Source organism: Microcaecilia unicolor, chromosome 8, assembly GCF_901765095.1.
Source record: "Microcaecilia unicolor chromosome 8, aMicUni1.1, whole genome shotgun sequence".
Lineage (NCBI taxonomy): Eukaryota > Metazoa > Chordata > Amphibia > Gymnophiona > Siphonopidae > Microcaecilia > Microcaecilia unicolor.
Window position 1 is genome coordinate 236,676,900 of NC_044038.1, and position 27,929 is coordinate 236,704,828.

Consider the following 27,929-nt stretch of genomic DNA (forward strand, 5'->3'; position numbering starts at 1 on the left):
CAGACTCACAGAAACAGAAGCCTGCGCAGCCGCATTGCTGATCTGCAAGGGCAGGCTTCTACATGGAATGTTGCTAGTGGAGGAGTAGCCTAGTGGTTAGTGCAGCGGACTATGATTCTGGGGAGCAGAACATGCGTGGGATGCATGGGATGTGCATAAAGGAATCCTGTGCAGTAGGAATGGATCCTCAGAAGCTTAGCCAAAAATTGGGTGGCGGAGCAGGTGGGGGAAGAGAAGTTGGTAGTTGGGAGGCGAGGATAGTGGAGGGCAGACTTATATGGTCTGTGCCAGAGCCGGAGATGGGAGGCGGGACTGGTGGTTGGGAGGCGGGAAATACTGCTGGGCAGACTTGTACAGTCTGTGCCCTGAAAAAGGCAGGTACAAATCAAGGTAAGGTATACACATATGAGTTTATCTTGTTGGGCAGACTGGATGGACCATGCAGGTCTTTTTCTGCCGTCATCCACTATGTTATGTTACTATGAGCTGGGTTCGATTCCCACTGCAGCTCCTTGTGACTTTGGGCAAGTCACTTAACCCTCCATTGTCCCAGGTACAAAATCTTAGATTGTCAGCCCTCTGGGGACAGAAAAAGTACCTGCATATAAATCTGTACAGCACTGCATATGTCTAGTAGAACTATAAAAATGATTATTAGTAGTAGTAATCACCTGAGCTGTAAAGATAGGCCCTCCAGTTCCTCCAATAGGAGCAACAGGCAGGTATTCTTCTCCAATCCAGTCCAAGGGTGGTTCTTGGAGGAGGGTCTATCGCCCTATAAAAGGTGGAAGTTCTACAGAGCTCAGTCTCAGTGGGGAGGACCATGGTGAAGAATGCTGTAGCCAATCTGAAGCCGGCAACCCTTGATGGAAGGTATGGACTTTCTTATTCACTTTTTACCCGTGGGTTTTGTTTTTGTTGTGTATTTATCCACAGGTTACACAATTTTTGAGAATAGTTTGAATAAACTTAAATGACAGTATTTTCCTGCCAGCGGATGGTTGTAGCTGAAAGCAGAGCTACGCAGGTAGTGGTTGGCTCTAGGCCTGACACCAGCTTCATAATATTTGTTTTGGGGTTGGTTTTTTTTTTTTTTTGCATGCCATAAACGGGTTTGAGATAAAGGACAGTTTCTGAATATTTTGGATTACTTATACAAAACTGTTGCTTGAACTTTGCTGGATTTTTTCTTGAACCCAATAGAGGGGAAAGAGGCTGGGCTGGGCTGAGCTGAGGCCCTCCGGGTAACCTCACCAGAGGGGTTAAGTAAAGGCAGAGCTGCCAAGTTACCCATTTCAGGAGGGAGATTGTTTGGCTGGTCCTGGATTTCTGCCAACCTCATCCTGGTGCATTATGGTACCTGCAGCACTGATTTCAATGGATAGAATCATGGACTACAAGCCCCACACTGCTTTGGGATGTAAGTTTAAAACCAGGACCGGCCAAAGAGTGTCCCTCCTGGAATGGGTAACTTGGCAGCTCTGTAAAGGTAACCTTGTAAAGGCAAGGACCTGACAGTTTGTTTGAAGGACAAAGATTTGTCTGAAAAGAGATGTGAGCTCAAACCAAGTCAGTCAATCTAGGTAGTAGCTGTGAACATTTCTCCCATCTCTAGGGCTGGCATAAGTGGTCATGTCTAACTTATATGTACAAAAGGACCAAACATGACAAATATAGAAGGGACAAAGAAGACTACCGAAGGGGTAATATCTACCCTTGGGTAAATAAGATCAAACCAACCCTCCACAAGACACATCAACAATCATCAGAGGAAATCTTCCCATAACCAACAGAGAACCAGCAATCCCCCCCCCCCCCCCCATGTAGAATTGTCTCAGTCTTGAAGGCCCAGTGTTGCTTTTTTTGTTTGTATACTTTTTATGTATGCTGTATTACCCTCTCTATTTGTTTTGTACGTCTATCTTTTGCAAACGAGAAGGCTTTTACAGGAGCTCACTCCACGCAACGCGGAGATAATTCCAAAACGACTCTCAGTCTTCGAGGTATTGGAAGTATACATTTTTGAATAAGGCAGAAACAAACCTTGACCCCTGAGGTAGGCGTTGTTTAACGCCGAAATACGGCCTGCGTCAGGTCATTTGTCAATAAAGGACTCCTGTTGTCTCAGTCTTGAAGGCCCAGTGTTGCTTTTTTTTTGTTCGTAACTTATATGTACGAAATTGCACTCGCATTCTAAAAAGAAAAGTTGGTGCCTACTTTCCTGTAAGGTGCAAATAGGCATCTGTTTGTTGCCTAAAAAAAAGTTTTCCTTTATAGAATGACCCTTCAGGTAATTCCACCAGTGAAATGTGCCAAAAAGACTTTGAGAATCAGAAAGATGAAAAGTGAAAGAGCATGAAGTGTGCTTAATTAATTGATACAACTTCCCATGCGCTCACAAAATCTAGGCCAAATTCTTTCCTCATACATTTCACAGAGGCATAAAAAGAACTTTGCCTAATTTTGTAAGTGTCTGGGACTTCATTCAATCAATCTCCTTTTATTGCTTGCACTAGATAATTTCCGAGAGTTATTAGCTCTATTACATTCCTATTACTCAATTATATCTGTATAAACTGAAGCACCAGGTTAGGAAGTGACAGTCCTGAGGTCATGTAGCAAAGTCACCTGTAGAATCAGGAGGGACTATAATATGACACCATGACTCGCAGTCTCAAACATACCCCATCATCCAGTTTCACTTGATATCCAAATACATATGCAACCCTTAAAGTTTTTTTTTTATACCATTCATTTTCTAATTAGAGATCTTCTGTGTTCATCCCAGTGGCGTAGCCAGACTGCCAATTTTGGGTGGGCCTGAACCCAAAGTGGGTGGGCACAAAATTTTCTCTCTACCCCCCTCCCCCAGGAAATATTTAGTCACACTTTTCAGTGAGCTTTCAGAGGCCAAAATCTCCTGCCTCAGGTCAGTATAATGCTGTTACGGTATCCTCTCCTGACCTAAGGAAGGAAGTATTGGTCTCTGAAATTTTATTAACACCATATTACTTTATTCTAAATTAAAAATAAAAATATTTTCTTTACCTTTGTTGTATGGCCATTTACTTTTTCTCATTGTATTGCTCCCAGTCTCTAGATTCTGCTTTCCTTCGTCATTCTCTTGCCAGGGTTTCCTGTCCATTCATCACCTATGGCTTTTCATCTTTTCCTCACCCTTGTTCTCCACATGCCCCTTCCTCTTATTCTACAGTCTTTCCCTACTCTGTCCTCTCCCTCTTTCCATCCAGCAGCTCCCCTCTTTCTCTCCCCATCCTTCCAGTGTCTCCCCTCTTTCTTTTGCATCCAGCGTCTCCTTTTTCTCCCTACCCTTCCATCCAGTGTCTTCCCTCTTTCTCTCCTTATCCTTCCACTCATCTACCCTCTCTCCTGATCCTTCCATCTAGTGTCTCTATCTCCCCTCTCCTTCTATCCAGTGTCTATCGCTCTACCCTTTTCTGTTCAGTCTCCTCCCTCTCTCCACATCCTTCTAGTTTCTCCCCTTTCTCTCTGCATCCTTTCATCCATCTCCCCTCTTTCTCTCCCTATCCTCCCATGTCCAGCAGCTCTCTCCCTTCCCTCTAGTCCCTTCTTCCTCTTCCTCCCTTGTCCAGCAGCTCTCCAGTCCCTTCCTCCTCTCCCTCCCATGTCTAGTAGCTCTCTCCCTTCCCGCCAGTCCCTCCCATGTCCCAGCAGCTGTCCCTTCTTCCTCTCCCTCCCATGTCCCAGACGCTCTCTCCCTTCCCTCCAGTCCCTTCTTCCTCTCCCTCCCATGTCCCAGCAGCTTCTCCCTTCCCTCCAGTCCCTTCTTCCTCTCCCTCCCATGTCCCAGTAGCTCTCTCTTCCTTCCCTCAAGTCCCTTCTTCCTCTCTCTCCCATGTCCCAGGCCCGCAAATCCACATCCTTCCCGCGGAGGCAGAGTTTCCTTCCTGCCCTGTCTTCTCCCCAGGCTCCGCTGCATCGTCCCTGCAAGAGGAATCGTTTTCCTTTTCGGCCGTCGCGCTGCGCTTCCATACACACAGGCAGCTTCGCTCCTCCCCTGCCGTGTTCATCCGGCCCTAACAGGAAGTGCATCAGAGAGGGCCAGAATGGACGCGGTGGGGGAGAAGCGAAGCTGCCTGTGTGTATGGCAGCGCAGCGCGACGGCCGAAAAGGAAAACGATTCCTCTTGCAGGCCGGAACGATGCAGCGGAGCCTGGGGAGAAGACAGGGCAGGAAGGAAACGCTGAACGCTGCCTCCAGGGGGAAAAAGGGCAGCGACAGCGTGCGAAGAATGGGCGGGCCTGGAGGGAAAATGGGTGGGCCTGGCGCCCCTGGTTCATCCCAAGCCATTTTGAATTCCTCCACAGTTTTTTTTCTCTCCTGCACCTCCCTCGGGAGTATTTTCCAGGCATCAACCACCCTCTCTCTGTGCAAAAGAATTTCTGACATTACTGCTAAGTCAACCACCCCACAACCTCAATTCATGTCCTCTAGTTTTACCATTTTCCATTCCCTGTAAAATATGTTTCTATATTAATACCTTTCAAATATTTAACATTCGGCACCAAATATAGAACTCCCCCTGAAAAAGTGGATGGTAAAGCGCACAGTTACTTTATATTCTTGAATTTTCAAAGGGAGGGTGCTTAACAGATATATTCCCTCTTACTTAATTCTGGACAGGCTGAATTAAAAAGGCAAAGCACCAGTGATGTAGTTCGCTCCTGTGTTAGTTTAATTGTGAAAATCAGTATGCATAGTACCAAAGCTACTGGTAGGGTCCCTTTAATCTTCATCAATAGCCCTAAATTCAGCCTTCTACCAGCCATAACGGCCTCTGCATTTCCACCCCTGACTATCTATCCACTTGACAAATAATCCATTGAACACAGCAATTTCAGAAAGGTGTTCTTTTTAGAACATGCTCATCTAGAGATTAGCTGTCATCAGTCTACATGGTTCTAAGAAGGGTTTTTTAAAACATGAAGCCCATTTTCATATAAGGAACTTCTCAAGAACGACATAGCCTCCAGTTACTTTTCCATTTTAAGTTCTTTTAATGTCCCTTGCAAATCTCGAACATGGAAGAAACATCACAGGAATGGCTTATAAGTATGCAAAGCCACATCAGCCATGGCTGACGGGTACGTTTTAAGTTTATTGGGGATTTACTATCCTGCTCTTTCGCATAATATTATCTAGGCGGCTTACAAGCTAAATTTACAAAAAAAAAAAAGGGAAAGGAAGGGAAAAACAGGGCATAAGTATGATAGGAGGGGATGAACTATAAGATTAATAGGATAATATGGAAAGGTACATAAGGGAGAGGAATAAGCTTACTAAAACTTGCTATACCACCCAAGCTGACTTGAGGAACTGGGTGATTTACAGATTAAAAACACAGGTGACAGAGTAGAAAAGAGCTACAATATTCAGATCAGGCCTGACACCCATTGACTTAGCAGTAAGGACTCTGGGCAAGTCACTTAACCCTCCATTGCCCCAGGTACAACTAAGGATCTGTATATACTATGTAAGCCACTTTGAATGTAGTTGCAAAAACCACAGAAAGGTGGTATATCAAGTCCCATTTCCCTTTCCCTTATGACATCACAATATCAGAAGTGAGCCAAGTATTGGGCAATCAAGCCATTGTGACATCACTGATGAGGTTGGCTCTTATTGGAGGAATGAGTGGAGGAGTAGCCTAGTGGTTAGTGCAGTGGACTTTGATCCTGGGGAACTGAGTTCGATTCTTACTGCAGCTCCTTGTGACTCTGGGCAAGTCACTTAACCCTCCATTGCCCCTGGTACAAAATAAGTACCTGAATATATGTAACCTGCTTTGAATGTAGTTGCAAAAACCTCAGAAAGGCAGTATATCAAGTCCCATTTCCTTTTCCCTATTTGAGATTCTACATGGAATGTTGCTACTATTGGAGATTCTATGTGGAATGTTGATAGTGGAGGAGTAGCCTAGTGGTTAGTGCAGTGGACTTTGATCCTGTGGAACTGGGTTCAATTCCCACTGCAGCTGCTTGTGATTCTGGCAAGTCACCTAACCCTCCATTGCCCCAGTAACAAATAAGTGCCTGTATATACTATGTAAACCACTTTGAGTGTAGTAGCAAAAATCACAGAAAGGCAGAATATCAAGTCCTAATCCCTTTCCCTTTCATGTGCTACCTGGGTGGTAGTCATACAGTGGGCACTCACTGCTGTTTACCGCCAGGTAAGCGCTATGTGGTAGAAAATATTTTCTACCGCATGTTTTTGACATGCGCTAAATTCAGAATTAACGCCTGGCGCTGGGCGGTAATGCTGATTTGGCACACGCTGGACGCGCATAGGGGCTTATACACCTTTGTAAAAGGGCCCCATGGATTTATGAAGTTGCATTGGTTACTCACATAACTTTGTAATTCTTTGTGCTTTGAAAATGAGCACCGAAATATTTAACTCCTGCAAACTTACTATACATGACGAGCAAAGGATGAAAGGGACTCAGACCTCCTTTGTAGTACTAGGGGACTCTTTTACTAAGCTGCTGTAGGGCTGACGCGCAGGTAGCATGCGCCAAATTGGCTCTACCGCTGGGCCAGCGCAGGTGCCTGGTGGTAATTTTGAAGTTGGCGCGTGCTGTTTCTATTTTATACTGCGGGGAGAATTCCCAGTGGTAATCGACAGCGCGGCCACATTAGCGCGCGCTACCTGATTACTACACAAGTAGCGCGGGAGCTCTTACCGCTAGGTCAATGGGTGGCGGTAAGAGCTCAGGCATGACTTTTAATTTTAGCGTACGGCCATTTACTGCCCCATTTTAAAAAAAACCTTTTTCCCCGCCACGGTAAAAAAATAGTCCAGCATGTGCCAAATTCACACGTCCAGACTACTGCAGGTCACTTTTTATGTCAGCTTAGTAAAAAAAGGCACCAAGTTTAGCTTAATATTGTCTATGTCTAGAAACCTGTTCATTCATATTTACAACTTTAGCGTTTCTTTAAGATCTGCAGCCCCTGACGGCAGAAATCCATAAACAGATTTCAGAAAACTCACCGCAATCCATAACAGACAAGGATGACTGAGCAAAGGAATCCTATCAATAAAAACCTATAGAGATGAGACCTGAAAAAAACATCTTTCGCACCCATCACCTGTCGTATTTGGCATTCTAGTCAGTGAAAGGTGACAGCGAGCTAAGCCTTGATACATTGTTTCTCATATCTCCCAGGGGAACAGATAACCAATGAGCTCACAATTCTTCCCACTTGTTGCTATTACAGACAAAATACACAATCGATATTTATTAATATCCTCAGTTTTTTTTTTTTTTTGCTAAATGTTCCAATTCTCTGTACTCTGTCCTACAGGGGCCGTTTTACCAAGCTGCAAGAGAGCTAACGCACAGGTAGTGCACGCCAAATCGGCACTGCTGCCAAGGTAGCGCATGCGTCTGGGGGTAATTCAGAGTTTGGTGCACACTGAATCCCGCAGTAGAAAATATTTTTCTATTTTCTACTGTGGAAGGCGTTTCCAGCAGTAATCGGCAGCACGGCCACATTGGCACACACTGCATGGTTACCAAGTGGATAGCATGGGAGCTTGATCAATGGCTGGCGGCAAGGGCTCAGGCTGTAAATAGGTGTGCGCTAATTTTAATTTTTGCGCACGCATAAAGAGAGGACCGAGTTTTATGCGGTCCTGTTTATGCAGTTAGAATGACAGAGGTTAAGCTTAAATTAATTTTATATGTACAGTTTCACTTTGCACTTAAGAATTAATAGCCACCACTTTTCAAAGCCAAATTTTGGAAAGAAAACAACAACGCCTCCAAAAAAGGCCAGTTTTGGCTTCAGCACTAAGCAGGCATTTTGAGCGGCGCTATCCGATTAAGAGGCCCTTTTACTAAGGCGAGCCGAAAAATGGCCTGCGGTGGTATAGGCATGCGTTTTGGACACGCGCAGGTCCAGTTTTCAGCGCGCCTGGAAAAAAGGCCTGGGTATTTTTTGTGGCCGAAAATGGACGTGCGGCAAAATTAAAACCAGCGCGCGTCCATTTTCTGCCTGAGACCTTACCGCCGCCTACTGACTTAGCGGTAAGTTCTCATGTGCTAACTGGGTGGTAAGCGGCCAGCGTGCGTAAACTACTGATTACCATTAGGTAAGTGCCACATGGTAGAAAATAGAAAATATTTTCTGCCGTGTATTTTAGATGCGTGTCAAAAATGGAATTACCACCTGGGGCACACGGTAGCTGGGCGGTAGTTCCAATTTGGCGCACAATTGGATGCGCATAGGCCTTTATGCTCCTTAGAAAAAAGGACCCCTAAGCGCTGCTGAATATGTGCCCGAAGTATACCTGCCTCTTATATCTAGAAATGTACAAGTTTTTAAAAATGTTTTCAAATGATTTCAACAAATCCATAAAATGTTCCCAATTTCATTAAAAATACCTGACGCTGATTCCTTGAATCAGTGAGAAAGCAGAAAAGTCAACTGCCCCGGTTCATTGAGAACAGATTTCATGCCGACTCCAGCAGATCTACAGGGCATTCACAGCAAATCTGGTCAGAATGGACCATGATTCAGTGGTGAATATTTGAAAGCTCCCCAGGAAATCTAGGGTTAAATCTTTCAAGCTTGAAGAAAGCCAAAATTTGTCTGATAAGTGTGACATTAAAGGTCCTTTAGCCCTCTAAATTCAATTACATCTATTGGAATGCTACTGTTATACTTTGACAATTGGAGATTAAATGTGGTGGGTAGGAATTCAAAATATGGTGGAGCTAATTTAATAGTTGTTGGTAATAATGTTATATCGCTGTACAATAATAACTAACTAATCTGTCATTACTACATCTACATCCCAAGTCCAATTTAAAGCATATGGTAGCAGTACACAGGGTTCTAAAACAGAATTCCAAAAAGTGCCCTAAAACGGAATTTCTCAACCCCAAATCCCTTCTCCCTTCCCTTAAGTCAAAACCCACATTTAAATAACAGTTGAATCTGTTTTGGAATGAGAAAATACAGAGAAATACTTAGAAAACAAGTCTATCGTGGCAAGAAAATACCATCGAGCCCATCTGGTCCGGCCATTTTTGACATTGTAGCTAAAGATTGTATGTGTTTTTTCCATGTTCTTTCAAATTCTAACATTGTTTCCTATACCCACCAGTTCCACTAGAAGTCATTTCATGTGAAACAAAGATTTTTTTTAATTCAAATGACACAATTGCCACATATTTGGCATAATTCAAATGTAGTCACAGTAGTTTGGGGAGTGGGAGTCTGGCACAGACATGAGTAGGCCGCATTGCATAAAGCACATTATTAAAAATATTTAAAAGTATAGAAAAGTATAAAATTCAGCAACTGTACAGGGTATAAAATAAATAATTGCAGATATTAAGATATATCACTGATATTTGATTAAAATTAAGAAAACCAATCATTTAAAACAGGCATTCACAAGTTCAGTCAGATTTTTAGGATACCCCTCAAAACACCTTGGGAAAGAAAACTGACACAAGCCTAGAATAAAGCATCTCCCCTTCCTCCCATGACTTACCTTTTACTATTAACTCAGCATAGTTGGAAACTCCAGAGCCTCCATCTGACCTAATGACACATCTGTATTTGCTGATGCTGGGCTGAGAGGTATCGGCCACACTAACAGTGGCGGAAAACCGCCTGTGGTTGACGACTCTCGTTACCATGAGTGCAGTGTCCCTTCCATTCCACTGCTGCAAGAACCAAAGAGTATGGTGTAAGTCAAGGCTGGTAAATGTTTAGAATATATCAATAGTTGATGCTTGGAAACATTAGAAGTGTTACAATTTGGATAGTGCTATCATGTAAACAGTGCTGTACAGTTATGCAGTATGGAGTCCTTTTACCGAGGTGTAAGCGCGTTAAAGCCTGTAGACCATTACCACCCAGTTAACGCGTGAGACCTTACCGCTAAGTCAATGGGTGGCGGTAAGGTCTCAGACCCAAAATGGAAGCGCGCCAATTTTCATTTAGCCGCACGTCTATTTTCGGTCAAAAATTAAAAAAAAAAAACATTTATACAGGTGCGCTGAAAAATGGATCTGCGCGCATCCAAAACACGCCCCTACACTGCCGACACACCCCCGTGAACTTTGGTCATCCCCGCAATGGAAAGCAGTTGAGGAATGGCCAAGTCAGCTTTCAATTATGCCGATTTGGCCGACCTTGAGAGAAGGCCGCCCATCTCACGATTTGTGTCGAAAGATGGGCGGCCTTCTCTTTCGAAAATGAGCTGGTAGGTTAACTACTACTGTTCACACAATGAATGTTTGAGTGAAGATATGAAACTGAAGGACCCTGTGTCTGTTTGTTTTGTTATTCGGGTCCAAAAAATGAATTATACATTCACTTTGAAAACATCAAGGTAATTCTATATAGCGTGTATAGCATTCCACGATGAATCCAAGCGTATTCTATAACTACATGAATAACTTAATTGGCTTGGGGTCCTTTTACAAAGGCGTGCTGAAAAATGGCTTGCGGTAGTATAGGCGTGGGTTTTGGGTGCGCATCAATCCATTTTTCAGTGCGCCTGTGAAAAAGGCCTTTTTTTGCCCAAAATGGACGGGCGTCAAAATCAAAATTGCCGCGCATCCATTTTGGGTCTGAGACTTTACCACCAGCCATTGATCTAGTGGTAAAGAATCCGGGTGATAATGACCTGCGCGCGTCCGTTACATGCGTCCAAAAATAAAAAATATTTTTCAGATGTGCGTACCAGATGCACGCCAAAAATGAAATTACCGCAAGAGACACATGGTAGTTGGGCGGTAACTCCATTTTGACACACATTGGGCACGCATAGATGCTTACGCAGCTTAGTAAAAGGACTCCTCAATAAGCCAATCAGCGTTGTTAACAGCACTTAATGAACAATAATGAGCACTAATTGGCAATAATTAGAATTTACGTACACAAATCCCTAAGTATATTTTGTAACGTACTGCGCCTAAATTCTAATGCACGCAGTTCAAAAGTGGCCTGGCAATGGGGCAGGGAAATGGGCATTTCGTGGGCGTTCCAAAATTTACATGAATAGTTATTGAATATGGCCCAGTGCGCCTAAATCTACACTCCGGGATTTACACCACATTTTTGTTGCTGTAAATGGACATGTGTAGTTTTAGGTGCTGGGAGAAAAAGCCAAATAAAAAGACATTGAACTGAAAATGTTTGACCAGCATGTATCCCCAACAGAAACTAAAAATTTTACTATGGAATATTGTAGTGAAGAAGAAAAACAGGAGACAGTCTACCACAGAAGTAGAACAGACAACCAAACAGCAGCAGTGATTCAGGAAAGGACAAACACAGCAAGAGTTTATCCAAATGTCAACTTTAATGGAAACTGGACCCAACCTGGTCAGGTTTCGGAAAAACCTTGATCAGCGATCACATAGGTTTCCATAATGCATTCACAGATTCAACGCATGTAGTGCACTAACATAGTAACGTGGAGGGGCATAATCGAAAAGGACGCCCAAGTTATCCTGGGGACGTCCTCGCAAGAGGCGTGGAAACCCGTATTATTGAAACAAGATGGGCGTCCATCTTTCATTTCGATAATACGGTCGGGGACGCCCAAATCAGCAAATTTAGGTCGACCTTAGAGATGGTCATCCCCAGGACTTGGTCGTTTCTGATTTTCAGCAATATTGGAAAGCGAGGACGCCCATCTCAGAAACGACCAAATCCAAGCCATTTGGTCATGGGAGGAGCCAGCATTCGTAGTGCACTGGTCCCCCTGACATGCCAGGACACCAACCGGGCACCCAAGGGGGGCACTGCAGTGGACTTCACAAATTGCTCCCAGGTACATAGCTCCCTTACCTTCAGCCAGATGCACTAACTGAACGGAAAAAGCCCTTCCCTTACCGATCCCTTAGCGATTTGGAAAGGAACGGGCATGCATGAAGGAAATCGCATGCAAATGAGCTGCTCGCTGTTAGCTCATTTGCACACGATTTCCTTCCTAAGGAGGGGAAGCCAGTGCAGAGCAGCCAAGAATTACGCGTGGCTGCTCTGTGCATGCCAAAGACGGCTTCATACATGCAGACAAGCTGCGTGTATAATAGCCATCTACAACCTTAAATAAATTGCCATCTACAACCTTAAAAAAATACAAGACCAGGTGAAAATGTCCAAGTGCTCATCAGGGACGTCTTTTTTTTTTTTTTTTTAGAGTATGGGTGAAGGACGTCCTTCGCTATGCCTCTGTCCCTGCGAGGGTAGTTGAGGATGTCTAAAATGTGGATGTTTCTGTGAGAAGGATGTCCATACCTTTACTATGCCTCTGATATCCCCTTTATTAATTTGGATTTTGGATCACAAGTAGCAGCAGTGGGATTTGAACCAGCCACCTCTGGATTGCAAGCGCAGTGCTTTAACCACCAGGCCACTCCTGCACTCCACTTACTTGAAATTTGGCCGTCCCTGTGTGTGTGTGGGGGGGGGGGGGGCAGTTCAGGACGTCCAAAATGTTTGAAAGAAGGATGTCTACGCCTTCGCTATGCCTCCGATGAAACACACATACCCCCCAGGGACTTGCCTACTACTGCGATGGACCTGAGTATGGCATTTCAGGCTGCCAAAAAAAGTTTTTAAAGTTGTTTTTTCAGGGTGGGAGGGGGTTAGTGACCACTGGGTGAGTCAGGGGAGGTCATCCCCGATTCCCTCTGGTGGTCATCTGGTCAATTCAGGCACCTGCTTGAGGATTGGTCATGAGAAAAAGTGGACCAAGTAAAGTCACCCAAGTGTTCCTCAGGGATGCCGTTCTTTTTTCCATTATCACTCGAGGACTCCCATGTGTTAGGCACGCCCCAGTCCCGCCTTCACTATGCCTCTGACACGCCCCCGGGAACTTTGGTTGTCCCTGCGACGGGAAGCAGTTGGGGGCGCGCAAAATCGGCTTTCGATTATGCCAATTTGTGCAACCCTGAGAGAAGGACACCCATCTCCCGATTTGTGTCGAAAGATGGGCGCCCTTCTCTTTTGAAAATGCCTGCTAGTAACATAGTAAATGACGGCAGATAAAGACTCATTTTACATGGTATGTGATACTTTATATGTTTGCCCAAGTTTGATTTGTCCATACCCGAGTTTAAAAGCTCTGGTCCAGTTCCAAAGGTCAGTAACCACCAAGTCTCCAGCCCAAATTCAAAATGCTTTTCGTGACCCTGATGAAAGTTTTCCGAAACTTGGCCAGGTTGGGTGCTGTTTCCATTAAAGCTGACATTTGAACAAACTCTTGCTGTGTTTTTCCCTCCTTGGATCGTTGCTGCTGTTTGGTTGTCTATGGAATATTGTACCACGGCATGTAATGTAAGTTCATTTACCATCTCCTTCTGATCAGAATACTCTGGAACTGTTATTTTACCTGAAGCCAGAGCTTGTCATGCTGCGACCATTTGCCCCCAGCAATACACTGGAATGTGGCATTCTGTCCAACGTTTACCTCCACGTTCTGAAGCCGCAGGAAGTGAGGAGCTTTTCCTAAGGGGAAAAAAGAATGTCAGTGCTAAATCGGGATGTGCAGTTTAACGTAACATGAAAAAAGACTGCTCGTATTTGTTTCATTTACCTGAAACATTAGGAAATAGTAAACTTGGGTTTCACTTTTTGGCAAATTAAAATGTAGGTAAAAAATGAACAACAACAAAAAAAAAAAGAAAAATTTAACAAAATGAGTTTTCTCCATGCACACCCTTAATGAATGCTGAAAAAAAACACAAATAAAACTTTGAAGTGCCAAGTTGATAAAAATGTGATAATTTTCACCACTGCTGTGCTCCCGCACTGACACCATCATCATTCTCCTGGAAGAATGAATATGTCATATGCCATCACTCCAGTGTTATTACACAGTACAGGGAAAAAAATGGTGAAGTTTTGCAGAATGCCCTGAATATCAACTGAAAAGATATTTCTTAGATACGATTTGGCATTAAAAGAACATGTTCCAACAGAGGTTTCACCAGTTCTCATCTGCATCAGGTCCCTCTCAAATTTCGTCTAATTCCCAGCATTGCTTTAATCAGCTCTTGCCATATCTTCCGTGAAACTCTCCACCTCACCTATGGACCCCTATGTTTTCTCAACTTGTCAAAAATTCTTAGCGTCAGCAAGTCATGTATATTTTATCATAGGTCAAACTCAATATTAGCATCTGCCAGGCATGTTTTCCACTTCTTGGCAAGATGCAATTGTCTACCTACTATTACAGCAACATTGTCCCAATTGCTATGACTCATTATTGACTTGTGTTAAACTTTCCTTTTGTGTCTAAAATTACAGAGAAAGTGTTTATCCCCCCCCCCCCCCCCCTCAAACACACACACAGATTTCAGACTTTCTGAAAAGAACACCTTATTAAATGTTAACACTGATGCTTCCACAGTGGCCTGAAGTCAATGGCATCTTAGCAAAGGACCTATCGACCTGATGCAGCATGGAAAAACATGGCCCATATTGGCGCGGATCCGAATATAATATTTTGAAACCAACAAGATAAGCTTTTTTTTAAGTTTATACTAATTTTTGTATTATTGAAATATAAAGTGATTGAGAAGTTTTGTAACGGAAGCCGATGACGATGCAGGCAAGCCACAGGGTTCATTCCTATATGAAATGAGTTGCTGCTGAGGCTCCTACATAATTGGATTTACCCACTGTTCTAAAAGCAATTGGAGAATTTGAGAGGGCAGGGTTGTATTCGGAGTCATTTATATTGTCCCCGCTGTGCATGCAAGATTGTGGACTCTTTAACAGTGCGTGGTCAGTCTTTGCATTGCATGAAAACAGATCACGTGGGATAGAGATGGAGAAATTGACTTGGGAATGAAGATGCTGTTTTCTCATCTGCTGCAGTGGTGCTCAAAGCCTGGGAGAACGTAGATAGAGGCAGGCTAGCAGGATCACCAGAAGAATCCAAACAAACTTTCAAAAGTAAATTTCTGCAAATAATGATCCAGAAGTTGGTGTGTAAGACACCATCCTGCTTATTTTCGAAAGAGATCGCCGGCCATCTTCCGACATAAATCGGGAGATGGCCGGCGATCTCCTGAACCCGGCCAAATCGGTATAATCGAAAGCCGATTTTGGCCGGTGCCAACTGCTTTCCGTTGCGGAGCCGGCGAAACTTCAAGGCAGGGTACAGAAGGCGGGATGGGGGCAGGGAGGCGGTGGGGCTACGAGATAGCCGGCTTCGCCCTACAATGGAAAAAAGATGGCCGGCTCAAACGAGCAGTTCGCTGGCTGCACTTGGTCCATTTATTTTAGGACCAAGTGGCAAAAAAGTGCCCCAATTGACCAGATGACCACCGGAGAGAATCAGGGATGAGCTCCCCTTACTCCCCCAGTGGTCACCAACCCCTCCCACCCCAAATTTTTTTTAAATTTGTTGCCAGCCTCTCACACCAGCCTGAAATGTCATACTCAGCTCCCTGACAGCAGTATGCAGGTCCCTGGAGCACTTTTAGTGGGTGCAGTGCACTTCAGGCAGGTGGACCCAGGCCCACCCCCCTACCTGTTACACTTGTGGTGATATATGTTGAGCCCTCCAACCCCCCCCCCAAAAACGTGCCCCCTTCACCTCTTAGGGCTATGGTAGTGGTGTAGAGTTGTGGGGAGGGGGTTTTGGGGGGATTTGGGGGGCTCAGCACACAAGGAAAGGGAGGTATGCACCTGGGAGCAATTTTTGAAGTCTACTGCAGTGCCCCCTAGGGTGCCTGGTTGGTGTCCTGGCATGTCAGGGGGGCCAATGCACTACAAATGCTGGCTCCTCCCACGACCAAAAGGCTTGCATTTCACCGGGTTTGAGATGGCCGGGCCCGGTTTCCATTATGGCCCAAAACTGAACCCGGCGATCTCAACATCCGACCTAAATGTTGAGATTTAGCCGGCGCCAACCGTATTATCGAAGGAAAAGATGGCCGACCATCTTTTTCAAAAATACGGTTGGCTCCGCCATTTACGTAGCCGGCCACGGAGATGGCTGGCGCCGTTCAGTTATGCCCCTCCATGGGACTCACTTTCGAAAGAGAAAAACGTCCAAAAAGTGTCATAAAGCAGCATTTGGATGAATTTCTTCTCAAAACATCCAATCGGTATTTTCTAAACCTATTTTGCAGATATCTATGGAATTTGTCTGCAGTGTGTCCAAATTACAAGGGGGCATGTTGGGGGTTGGGCTAAGGGCGTTCTTGACACTTCGACATTTTATAGCCATAATAGAACAGAACTGAAATATCTAGGGCTAAACAACATTTTCATCTAGACCTGTTTTTAGAAAGAATAAGGCTCAAAAAGGTGCCCTAAATGACCAGATGACCACTGGAGGGAATCAGGAATGACTTCCCTTACTCTTCCCCCCCCCCCATGGTCACTGACCCTCCTCCCACCCCCCAAAGATATGAATAAAAATAGTACTTACCAGCCTCTATGTTACAGCCAATTGTATTAGAACAGCAAGCAGGTCTCTGAAGTAGTGTAGTGGTCAGTACTGTGACTTTAAAGAAGGGGACCCAGGCCCATATCTCACTCTACCTGTCACAGGTGTAGTGGAAATTGTGAGCCCTCCAAAATTCACCAAAAAATCCTAGTGCATCCACATATAGGTGATCCCTTCACCCCTAAGGGCTATTGTAGTGGTGTGCCGTTGGGTACAATAGGTTTAATGGGCTTTGGAGGGCTCAGCAGACAAGATAAGGGGATAATCCAGGCTAAAAGCCCACCTCTTTAATGCTGCTTTTGACTCCTAACCACTACTCACTTGCCCTGTACCCTTTTATCCCCACCTCTTTAATTCCCTTACCTCTTAGTTGTTCTGTCTGTTTGTCTGTCCTATTTAGATTGTGAGCTCTTTGAGCAGGGACTGTCTTTTCATGTATGGTGTATAGCGCTGTGAATGCCTTGTAGCACTATAGAAGTGACAAGTAGTAGTAGTAGTAGTAGTAATGTAGAAGCCTGCCCTTGCAGATCAGCAACGCAGCCACGCAGGCTTCTGTTTCTGTGAGTCTGACGTCCTGCACGTACGTGTAGGACGTCAAACTCACCTAAACAGAAGCCTGCGTGGCTGCGTTGCTGATCTGCAAGGGCAGGCTTCTAGATGGAATGTTGCTAGTGGAGGAGTAGCCTAGTGGTTAGTGCAGTGGAACATGTAATGTTGTTACTATTAGAGATTCTGGAATGTTGCTATTACTTGAGATTCTACATGGAATGTTGCTACTATTGGAGATTCTGTTGCTACTATTGGAGATTTTACATGGAATGTTGCTATTCCACTAGCAACATTCCGTATTTAGATTGTGAGCTCTTTGAGCAGGGACTGTCTTTTCATGTATGGTGTACAGTGCTGTGTATGCCTTGTAGTGCTATAGAAGTGATAAGTAGTAGTAGTAATGTAGAAGCCTGCACTTGCAGATCAGCAACGCGGCCGTGCAGGCTTCTGTTTCTGTGAGTCTGACGTCCTGCACGTACTCACAGAAACAGAAGCCTGCGCGACCGCATTGCTGATCTGCAAGGGCAGGCTTCTAGATGGAATGTTGATAGTGGAGGAGTAGCCTAGTGGTTAGTGCAGTGGAACATGGGATGTTGTTACTATTTGAGATTCTGGAATGTTGCTATTACTTGAGATTCTACATGGAACGTTGCTACTATTGGAGATTCTGTTGCTACTATTTGAGATTCTACATGGAATGTTGCTATTCCACTAGCAACATTCCATATTTAGATTGTGTGCTCTTTGAGCAGGGACTGTCTTTTCATGTATGGTGTACAGCGCTGCGTATGCCTTGTAGCGCTATAGAAGTGATATGTAGTAGTAGTAGTAGTAGTAGTAGTAATGTAAAAGCCTGCCCTTGCAGATCAGCAACGCAGCCGCACAGGCTTCTGTTTCTGTGAGTTTGACGTCCTGCACGTACGTGCAGGATGTCAGACTCACAGAAACAGAAGCCTACGCCGCCGCGTTGCTGATCTGCAAGGGCAAGGCTTCTAGATGGAATGTTGCTAGTGGAGGAATGCAGTGGTTAGTGCAGTGGAACATGGGATGTTGTTACTATTTGAGATTCTGGAATGTTGCTATTACTTGAGATTCTACATGGAATGTTGCTATTATTGGAGATTCTGTTGCTACTATTGGAGATTTTACATGGAATGTTGCTATTCCACTAGCAACATTCCGTATTTAGATTGTGAGCTCTTTGAGCAGGGACTGTCTTTTCATGTATGGTGTACAGTGCTGTGTATGCCTTGTAGTGCTATAGAAGTGATAAGTAGTAGTAGTAATGTAGAAGCCTGCGCTTGCAGATCAGCAACGCGGCCGCGCAGGCTTCTGTTTCTGTGCGTCTGACGTCCTGCACGTACTCACAGAAACGGAAGCCTGCGCGACCGCATTGCTGATCTGCAAGGGCAGGCTTCTAGATGGAATGTTGCTAGTGGAGGAGTAGCCTAGTGGTTAGTGCAGTGGAACATAGGATGCTGTTACTATTTGAGATTCTGGAATGTTGCTATTACTTGAGATTCTACATGGAATGTTGCTACTATTGGAGATTCTGTTGCTACTATTTGAGATTCTACATGAAATGTTGCTATTCCACTAGCAACATTCCATATTTAGATTGTGAGCTCTTTGAGCAGGGACTGTCTTTTCATATATTGTGTACAGCGCTGTGTATACCTTGTAGCGCTATAGAAGTGATAAGTAGTAGTAGTAGTAATGTAGAAGCCTGCCCTTGCAGATCAGCAACGCAGCCACGCAGGCTTCTGTTTCTGTGAGTACGTGCAGGACGTCAGACTCACAGAAACAAAAGCCTGCGCGGCTGCGTTGCTGATCTGCAAAGGCAGGCTTCTAGCTGGAATGTTGATAGTGGAGGAGTAGCCTAGTGGTTAGTGCAGTGGAACATGGGATGTTGTTACTATTTGAGATTCTGGAATGTTGCTGTTACTTGAGATTCTACATGGAATGTTGCTACTATTGGAGATTCTGTTGCTACTATTTGAGATTCTACATGGAATGTTGCTATTCCACTAGCAACATTCCATATTTAGATTGTGAGCTCTTTGAGCAGGGACTGTCTTTTCATATATTGTGTACAGCGCTGTGTATACCTTGTAGCGCTATAGAAGTGATAAGTAGTAGTAGTAGTAATGTAGAAGCCTGCCCTTGCAGATCAGCAACGCAGCCACGCAGGCTTCTGTTTCTGTGAGTACGTGCAGGACGTCAGACTCACAGAAACAAAAGCCTATAGAAGTGATAGCCTATAGAAGAGATTCTACATGGAATGTTGCTATTCCACTAGCAACATTCCATATTTATATTGTGAGCTCTTTGAGCAGGGACTGTCTTTTCATATATTGTGTACAGCGCTGTGTATACCTTGTAGCGCTATAGAAGTGATAAGTAGTAGTAGTAGTATTTGTAGTAGTAATGGTGAGATATGTACCTGGGAGCTTTTATATGAAGTCCACAGCAGTGCCCCCTAGGGTGCCCTATTGCTCTCCTGGGAAGTCTGTGTGGCCAATCTACTAAGATTGCTGGCTCCTCCTACATCCCAATGGCTTGTTTTTATGCGTTTTGCACTTCGACACTTTTTATTTCTTCCCAAAATGGACCAAAAAGATAAACACAAAGAGCACAAAACCATCTTGCATGTGGCAATTTTTGACAAAAAAAAAGATTGACATTTTGCTGTTTCGAAAATGGCTATATTTCCTATTCAGATTTGTGACTTATAGCGCAAAACATCCAAAGTACGTCTTAGACATCATATCAAATGCCCCTCCATTTGTGTTTTTGACAAACCTGCTTTAAAGATCAACCTGGGTTAAGAGATTGGGCAGTGTGCCCACCTCTATGTTGATTTCTATTGTAAAGTTATGAAATCACAAATAAATGTTCTCATTTATTTTAAAACTCTCCCTCTTGGATGCATTCTGTTGTCTTAGTAGGCATCTTCTATTCTTATCTTAAAACATATTTGCTTTTTCAGTCCTTGTAATTCTGCTGTCATTCTGTCTCCATCAACTCAATATTGCTTTTCTATTGTGTCACTGGTGCAGGGCAGCATGTCACTGATTATACAACAGCTGGGTGCCTGTGGAAGCTCAGGAGAGCATATAAAAGCTTTGAAAGGAAATAAGCTCAAAGTAATTCGGAGAGATATTGACAAGGAGTGAACTCCGATTGGAGACAGGTAACCTGGAAGATGCAGTGAGGCAGTGGTTAGAATTAAGGCCAAAGGTGCTGACAATTAAGCAACCAGAACTAAGGATACACACAGGGCACAAATGTTCAGCTCATTTTCCGTTTGTTTAGTTTTTACGGTTTGTTTCGCAGTTTTGTTTGAATAAAAAAAAAAAAAAAAGAATGTTTTAGCATGTATTAATCAACTAGACAGGTGTAAGCATGCATTGAATCAGTTTACAGTTCACCAAATGTAAGGCTTATTATTTAATCAAATGCACACGAATGAAGCAGTGGTGTAGCTATAGGGGGCCACGGGGGCCTGGGTTTGGCTGGCGGGGGTCCCCAACCCCTAGGAGTGGCCTAGTGGTTAGGGTGCTGGACTTTGGTCCTGGGGAACTGAGGAACTGAGTTCAATTCCCAGCACAGGCAGCTCCTTGTGACTCTGGGCAAGTCACTTAACTCTCCATTGCCTGCCGCATTGAGCCTGCCATGAGTGGGAAAGCGTGGGGTACAAATATAACAAAAATACTAGCTGAAGCATTTTTACCAGCGCTGATCTCCAGCGCCACCGTATTTCCTGCCCTGCTCTCTCTTTCTCTCACATCCGACACGCACGTTTTAGTGAAACTGAGCACACGCGCATGCTCAATTTCGTTAAAATGAGCATGCTGGATATGACATAAGGGGAAGAAACAGCAGGGCAGGAAATGCGGCAGCACTGGAGACCAGTGCTGGAAAACACCAAGGCATGTGTGGCAGTAGCGGTGCTTCAGCTGGCGGGGGTTGAGGATCCTCGCCAGCCAAGATATGTATAGCAGCAGCAGTGGGTGGGTAGAGGGCAACAAGGCGGCGGGGGGGGGCGGGGAGGGGGATCAAAATGCGCCCCCTCCCACTTCAAAGTCTGGCTACACCCCTGGAATGAAGGCACATTCCTACCTGAAACCAATTCAGATAGTCCAGCCTATTAGTAGAGAAGGAGGCCGACCACCAGAACATCCAGGAACAACACAGATGCAGAATGCAGATCCTGAAGTGAGGTAAGAGCATTAGGAAAAAATGCTTCTACAAATTATATTAAGGAATTAAGGAACTGTTAATGTGTTTGCTTTGAAAGATAATGATTAGAAGCCATGGGGAAGCATCCACCAAGTAAATTAGAATGCCAGGCAGGACTCCATGTCGGCAGAAAGAGAGGCAAGCTAGGTGATAATCTTATTGCCATTAGAAATCTATTGTGGCTTAAAGTTGTACCAGAGGGCTGAATGCTACTGACCAGGGGCCTAGAAAAAAAATAATCTCCTTTAATCTAATTTGAGAGCTAAGGTCTGTGATGAGAGCCAGGCAAGCCAAGAGTTGCAGTCAGCAATCAAGATGCTGACAGGGGAAGTTTGAAAGCACATGTTTGTGCAGCGCTGCGTACACCTTGTAGCGCTATAGAAATGCTAAATAGTAGTAATTAAAGGCCACAGGTCTCTACCATGGAAAGTAAGAATAGCTGTAATTAGGAAACTTTACTGGCTATTTGTAATTTCACGTTGGATTAAGTTATGCAACTTTCTAGTTAGAATCTCATGGTGAAATATCCACCTAAAGTTTTAAATAAAACCAGTTTTCTGCCTCAACTAATAGACCTTGATCGAGCACACTTCTTTGAAAAAGTGGAGGATGCTAAAAGTTTTATGGAGCAGCTGCTGAGCAAGAGATCGGAGCCTGAGTGAGCGGAGGGCAGCTGAAACAAACGACAGCACGGAGTGGGATATCTGTGGACTAAAGTTTGTTGCTAGAAACTACTACTACTACTACTACTTAACATTTCTAGAGCGCTACTAGGGTTACGCAGCGCTGTACAGTTTAACAAAGAAGGACAGTCCCTGCTCGAAGGAGCTTACAATCTAAAGAACGAAATGTCAAGTTGGGGCAGTCAAGATTTCCTGAATAGAGGTGTAGTGGATAGGTGGTGAAGGCGACATTGAAGAGTTGGGCTTTGAACAAGGATTTGAAGATGGGCAGGGAGGGGGCCTGGCGTATGGGCTCAGGTGAGGTGAGGCAGAAAGGGCGGAGCCTGGAGTTGACGGTGGTGGAGAAGGGTACTGAGAGGAGGGATTTGTCTTGAGAGCGGAGAAACGGGTACTTTGCACAGTAGGAAGCATTTGTAGGCTGAAACCCCGTGAAGTTGAGGCTTTAAGGGCCAGTATGGATTTTTGCTGACTTGCCTCTTCATCAGAGGAGGCCGGGGAGAAGCTGGACTATGGCACAAAGTGAGATGAGTACCCGAGCAGCAACGGGAGACGATGGACTAGAAGTTAACAGGCTTTGTATATGTAGCATTGATGGGGGGTAAGGGGAGGAAGGGGGGGATATCTGTTTATTGTTATATTTGTTATACTGTTAAGAGTGTAGATGGAGAGATTGACAGTAGGATGTGAATGGAGTGTCTGGTGGGTTAAAGGGGTAATGAATCAGGGGGAGTATGCTTGGGTTGAATGGCAGGGCTGGAAAATGGAGAAATAAAGAGTGATTGGACTACGAGGCACTGGGAGTGAGAGAGTTGGGTGACTAAGAATATGGGGAGGGTTTTATAGGCTTAGGTAGTAGGGGAGGACCAAATTGAAGGTTTTCGTCCTTTAGATTGTAAGCTCCTTTGAGCAGGGACTGTCCTTCTTTGTTAAACTGTACAGCGCTGCGTAACCCTAGTAGCGCTCTAGAAATGTTAAGTAGTAGTAGTAGTATTACATATAGCAGTGATTTAACCAGAGCTGAGATTGTGATGTCATAATGCCTCATTCCACCAATGCCTAAGAGCCAACCTCATCAGTGATGTCACAATGGCTTGATTGTCCTATATTTGTCTCACTCTTATCTATTAGATTGTAAGCTCTTTGAGCAGGGACTGTCTCTCTTTGTTAAACTGTACAGCGCTGCGTAACCCTAGTAGCGCTCTAGAAATGTTAAGTAGTAGTAGTAGTAGTACTAGGGAAAAAGGAAGATGGAACAATCCTGACCAGAGAGGGATCAGCCAGTGGCAAGATATTTTTATCCTCCCTTTAACTTCAAAGATGGGGAACCCTCCTTCCCTCTTAGTCCAACCAATTCTTCATTCATCCCGCTTAGATCCATCCTTATCAAATGACAAGAAAATACACCTGTATGGCCGTAGCATCTTTATTGGCAACAATTTAACTGTCAAACAACTTAACCCCAAGCTATCAACATTTGCACCCCCCAACCACTCGCCCTCTCAGCAAAGTGGTATGAAATTAGCATAGCCCCGCCTCAGCCGAGCAAGGACCCTTTAAGCCAGGATGCATCTCCGTGCCCGGTCACCTGACCCATTAGTTAAAAATATGACTCATCTCCCATGAGCCTGAGACCCTGTAGCTCAGGTTACCGCCACAGGGGGCCAGCTGGGACTCTCTGCTGCTCCCCCCCCCCCCAACCACCAGAAGGTGCGGCCTAGAACGCCATCAGGACAGCCGGCACAAATGACCAGCCCTTTATCAATAGCGAAACTCACTCCAGCTATACTGTCCTGCACATCGGGGACCCCACCTCAACTGTGCCAGAACTGATAGCCTCGCCAGGCTGCAAGCCAACTGTGAATCCGCTGACCGACCTTAGCCAGTACCCAAGTACACCAGACACATTGCATGGCCAGGAACTATTTGACAATCAGTCTCAGAACCCCCCCCCCCCCCCCCCCCAGCTGTAGCAAGCAGCCTCTGCCCCAGCTACACTCCACTAAGAAACAGAAGGGGGACACCCTGGGAGCATGTTTTGGACCTGAAGTAGTGAAGCAGCTGCCACCGGCGCCATACTCCCATAAGCCAATCCAAAGAGTCGCTCCAGACCCTTCGCACTGCCTCTTCCCATCCCAAAGCACAGAGAGTGTCTAACCATCCAACTGGAAGGGATGCGAACCATCAGTGGAGCATGGGACTGAGCAGCACCAGCAAAGAAGCTGAAGGCTGAACAGAGACCCCTCAAAAAGAAAATAGAAAACCCCAAAGGCCCACTGCTTCCCCCCCCCCCCCCCCCAAGCCATGCCAAGCCATGGTGATAGCAGCCTCGAGGCACAAGGATTGAGTCCCAACGATTTAGAAAGCTATCCAAACCTTTTTAAAGCCCGCTAAGCTAACTGCTTATACTACATTCTCTGGCAACAAATTCCAGAGTTTAATTACACGTTGAGTGAAGAAATATTTTCTCCAATTCATTTTAAATTTACTACTTTTTAGCTTCATTGCATGCCCCCTACTCCTAGTACTTTTGGAAAGAGTAAACAAGTGATTCATGTCTACCCGTTCCATTCCACTCATTATTTTATAGACCTCTATCATATCTCCTCTCAGCCTCCTTTTCTTCAAGCTGAAGAGCCCTAGCTGCTTTAGCCTTTCCTCATAGGGAAGTCGTCCCATCCCCTTTATCATTTTTGTTGGCCTTCTCTGTGCCTCTTTTAATTCCACTATATCTTTTTTGAGATGCAGTGAGCAGAATTGCACACAATATTCGAGGTGTGGTCGCACCATGGAGCGATACAAAGCAGGGGCATAGCCAGACCTTACGGTGGGAGGGGGCCAGAGCCCCAGGTTGGGGGCACATTTTGAGTGCCACAGCCACACCTCGCTTCGCCTCACCTCCCCCCCGCCACCGCTTCGTACGTCCTCTCGTGCCTCCTTGCACCCCCCTCACCTCCTCTCACCCCCCTCACCAATACCTTTGCTGGTGGGGGTCTCCAACCCCCACCAGACGAAGCCTTCTTTAGCGCCGTCTCCGGTGCAGCCGCGTTCCTGCTCTTCTCTTCTTACGCCCTTCTCTTCTTACTCCTCCTGTCCTGTGCACGCTGACGCTCCTTCTCAGTTTCACGTAAAGGAGCGTCAGCGTGCTCAGGACAGGAGGAGCAAGAAGAGCAGGGCAGGAACGCGGCTGCGCCAGAGACGGCGCTGAAGAAGGTTGGGGACCCCCGCCAGCCAAACCAGGGGCCCGGACATAATTTGCGAGGGCCCAGGCCCCTGTGTCCCCCCATAGCTATGCCCCTGATACAAAGGCATTATAACATCCTCATTTTTGTTTTCCATTCTTTTCCTAATAAGACCTAACATTCTATTTACTTTCTTAGCCGCAGCAGCACACTGAGCAGAAGGTTTCAACGTATCATCAACAACGACGCCTAGATCCCTTTCCTGGTCGGAGACTCCTAGTGTAACTTTGCATCACGTAACTATAGTTCAGGTTCCTCTTTCCCCCATGCATCACTTTGCACTGGACTTCTTGTTTACACAATATATAGTTAAGAAAAGGCTAAGGAGTTAGCTAAGGATTGTCCTTATCCCAGAGCTTTGTACGAGCACAATGGCCCATGGATGTTTTAATTATAACATCTGTTCTTTCTGAGTCTTGTGCTGGATTTAGGACATTATGAACAAAGATAATGAATGATGAACATTGCATTCACACTCGGCGGCCTCCTTCATTTAAAATCAAAACAGTGCATTATTTCAAAATGCTTTAAACAAAGGGATATAGAATTATATAGATGACACAATGGAAAAGCAATATTGAATTGAGTGAATTTTGAAGGCAGAGTGACAGCAGAGAAGAATAACAGCAGAATTACAAGGACTGAAAAAAAGGGAAGTACCGTATTTTTCGGACTATAATACGCACTTTCCCCCCCCCCCCCCCCAAATTTGGGAGGAAAATGGGGGATGCGTCTTATAGTCCGAATGTAGTTTTAAAAGCACTGTAATTCCATTTTGCAAGGTCCCTCCCTCGCTCCCTCGCTTCGTTTTGCAAGGTCCCTCCTTCCCTCGCTTCGTTTTGCAAGGTCCCCCCTCGCTCCCTCCAAATTTTAAAAGAATTGGTCGAGGCAGCAAAAAGCATGCACGCTGGGGGGCGGGACCAGAGCTGAGAGAGACGTCAGAACAGAAGACTGACGCGCCCAGCGTGCATCTTTTTCCTGCTGCTGCTGTTGCCGCAACTACGACCAGGTAAAACTTCTTTTAAAATTTGGAGGGAGCGAGGGGGGAACCTTGCAAAATGGAGGGAGGGAGGGGGGCCTTGCAAAACGGAGCGAGCGAGCGAGGGGGGACCTTGGAAAATGGAGGGAGGGATGGAGGGAGGGGGGCACCCCTGGAAAATGGAGAGATGGGGGGCCCTGCATTCGGACAAGACGCACCGGACCATAAAACGCACCTAGGTTTTAGAGGAGGGAAAAAGTGTGTCTTATAGTCCGAAAATTTTTTTTTCCCTATTTCCCTCTTCTAAAACCTAGGTGCGTCTTATGGTCCGGTGCGTCTTATAGTCCGAAAAATACGGTATGTTTCAAGAGGAGACTAGAAGATACAAAGTGACACACAGTAAAAAATGCTCCGGGAAGGACAGTCCACCACAGTCGCTGCAAAAGAAAAGTAAAACTTTTGTAGAGCACCTTAGAAGAGGAGAGTAAATAAAACGAACAACAGTCCGCAATATAGCGACAAAGAGCACGTGTAGCAGCATTTTAAGGTTCTGAGAACTAGATTTAAGAGCGGCAGTCAGAAGGTTTCTGAGGGCCCCTTTTACTAAGCCGCATAAGCGTCTACGTGTGCCCAACACGCACCAAAATGAACTTACCACCCAACTACCGCGGTAATTTCATTTTTGGCGCACGTCCGCTGTGCGCATCTGAACAATATTTTTTTATTTTCAGACGCGCACTAAGTGGCATCTGACGCGCGTAGGTCGTTACCGCTCATGATTCTTTACCGCTAGGTCTATGGCTGGCGGTAAGGTCAGGCACCCAAAATGGACATGTGGCAATTTTGATTTTGCCGCATGTCCATTTTCGGGAAAAAAATGCATTTTTTTCATGCGCACGCACCCAAAACCCGCGCATATGCTACCGCAAGCCACTTTTTACTGCAGCTTAGTAAAAGGACCCATGAATTTCCTACAGAGATGCAGCAAGGAAGATATTTTAAAAAGATAAAAAGTATATACAAAAAAGTTGACCTGAGAAAAAATTATAAAACCTTATGGCTAACATTTATGTATGTGTTACGCACTTTCCCCCAGATTCTCTATATGGTTCCCAGATTTGCATGCCCGAATTTGTGTGCACACCTGAAATATGCGCACAAACTAATTGGGTGCTAACAACCAATTATTGGCCTTAATTGGCATTCAATATTTCCATGTGCATGTGGCTGCACGCTATAAGGCGGAACGCCTAACTCCCATAGCACATATCTTTAAAGGGGGTGTGGCCACTGAAGGAGAATAGGCACATTAGGGGATTTCTGAAAATTTGCATGCATATAGGAGTCCTTTTACAAAGGTGCACTGAAAAATGGCTTACGGTAGTGTAGGCGTGGGTTTTGGGTGCGTGCCGATCCAGTTTTCTTAGCACACTTGTAAAAAAAGGCCTTTTTTTTGCCGAAAATGTACGTACGGCAAAATCAAAATTGCCACGTGTCCATTTTGGGTCTGAGACCTTACCACCAGCAGTTGACCTAGCGGTAAAGAATCTGGGCGGTAAAGACCGACATGCATCAAATGCCATTTAGCGCTCATCCATTAAGCACGCCCGAAAAAAAAAATTTTCAGACGTGTGCATCAGACATGCGTCAAAAATGAAATCACCGCAACAGTCACGTGGTAGTCGGGCGGTAACTTCATTTTGGCATGCGTTGGGCGCGCATAGACGCTTACGTGGTTAGTAAAAGGGCCTCTTA

General features: G+C 45.1%; 1 protein-coding gene across 1 annotated transcript in view; it reads right to left on the reverse strand.

Annotated features, from left to right (window-relative positions):
• Positions 1–27,929, reverse strand: part of PTPRT (protein tyrosine phosphatase receptor type T) — a 708,336-nt gene that overhangs the window by 558,285 nt on the left and 122,122 nt on the right. Inside the window, exons 4-5 of the mRNA XM_030212174.1 lie at positions 13,411–13,526; positions 9,553–9,727 (exon numbers count right to left, since the gene is read on the reverse strand). Of these exons, the coding sequence (XP_030068034.1) occupies positions 9,553–9,727; positions 13,411–13,526 (291 nt within the window). The remainder of the gene's footprint in view (positions 1–9,552; positions 9,728–13,410; positions 13,527–27,929) is intronic.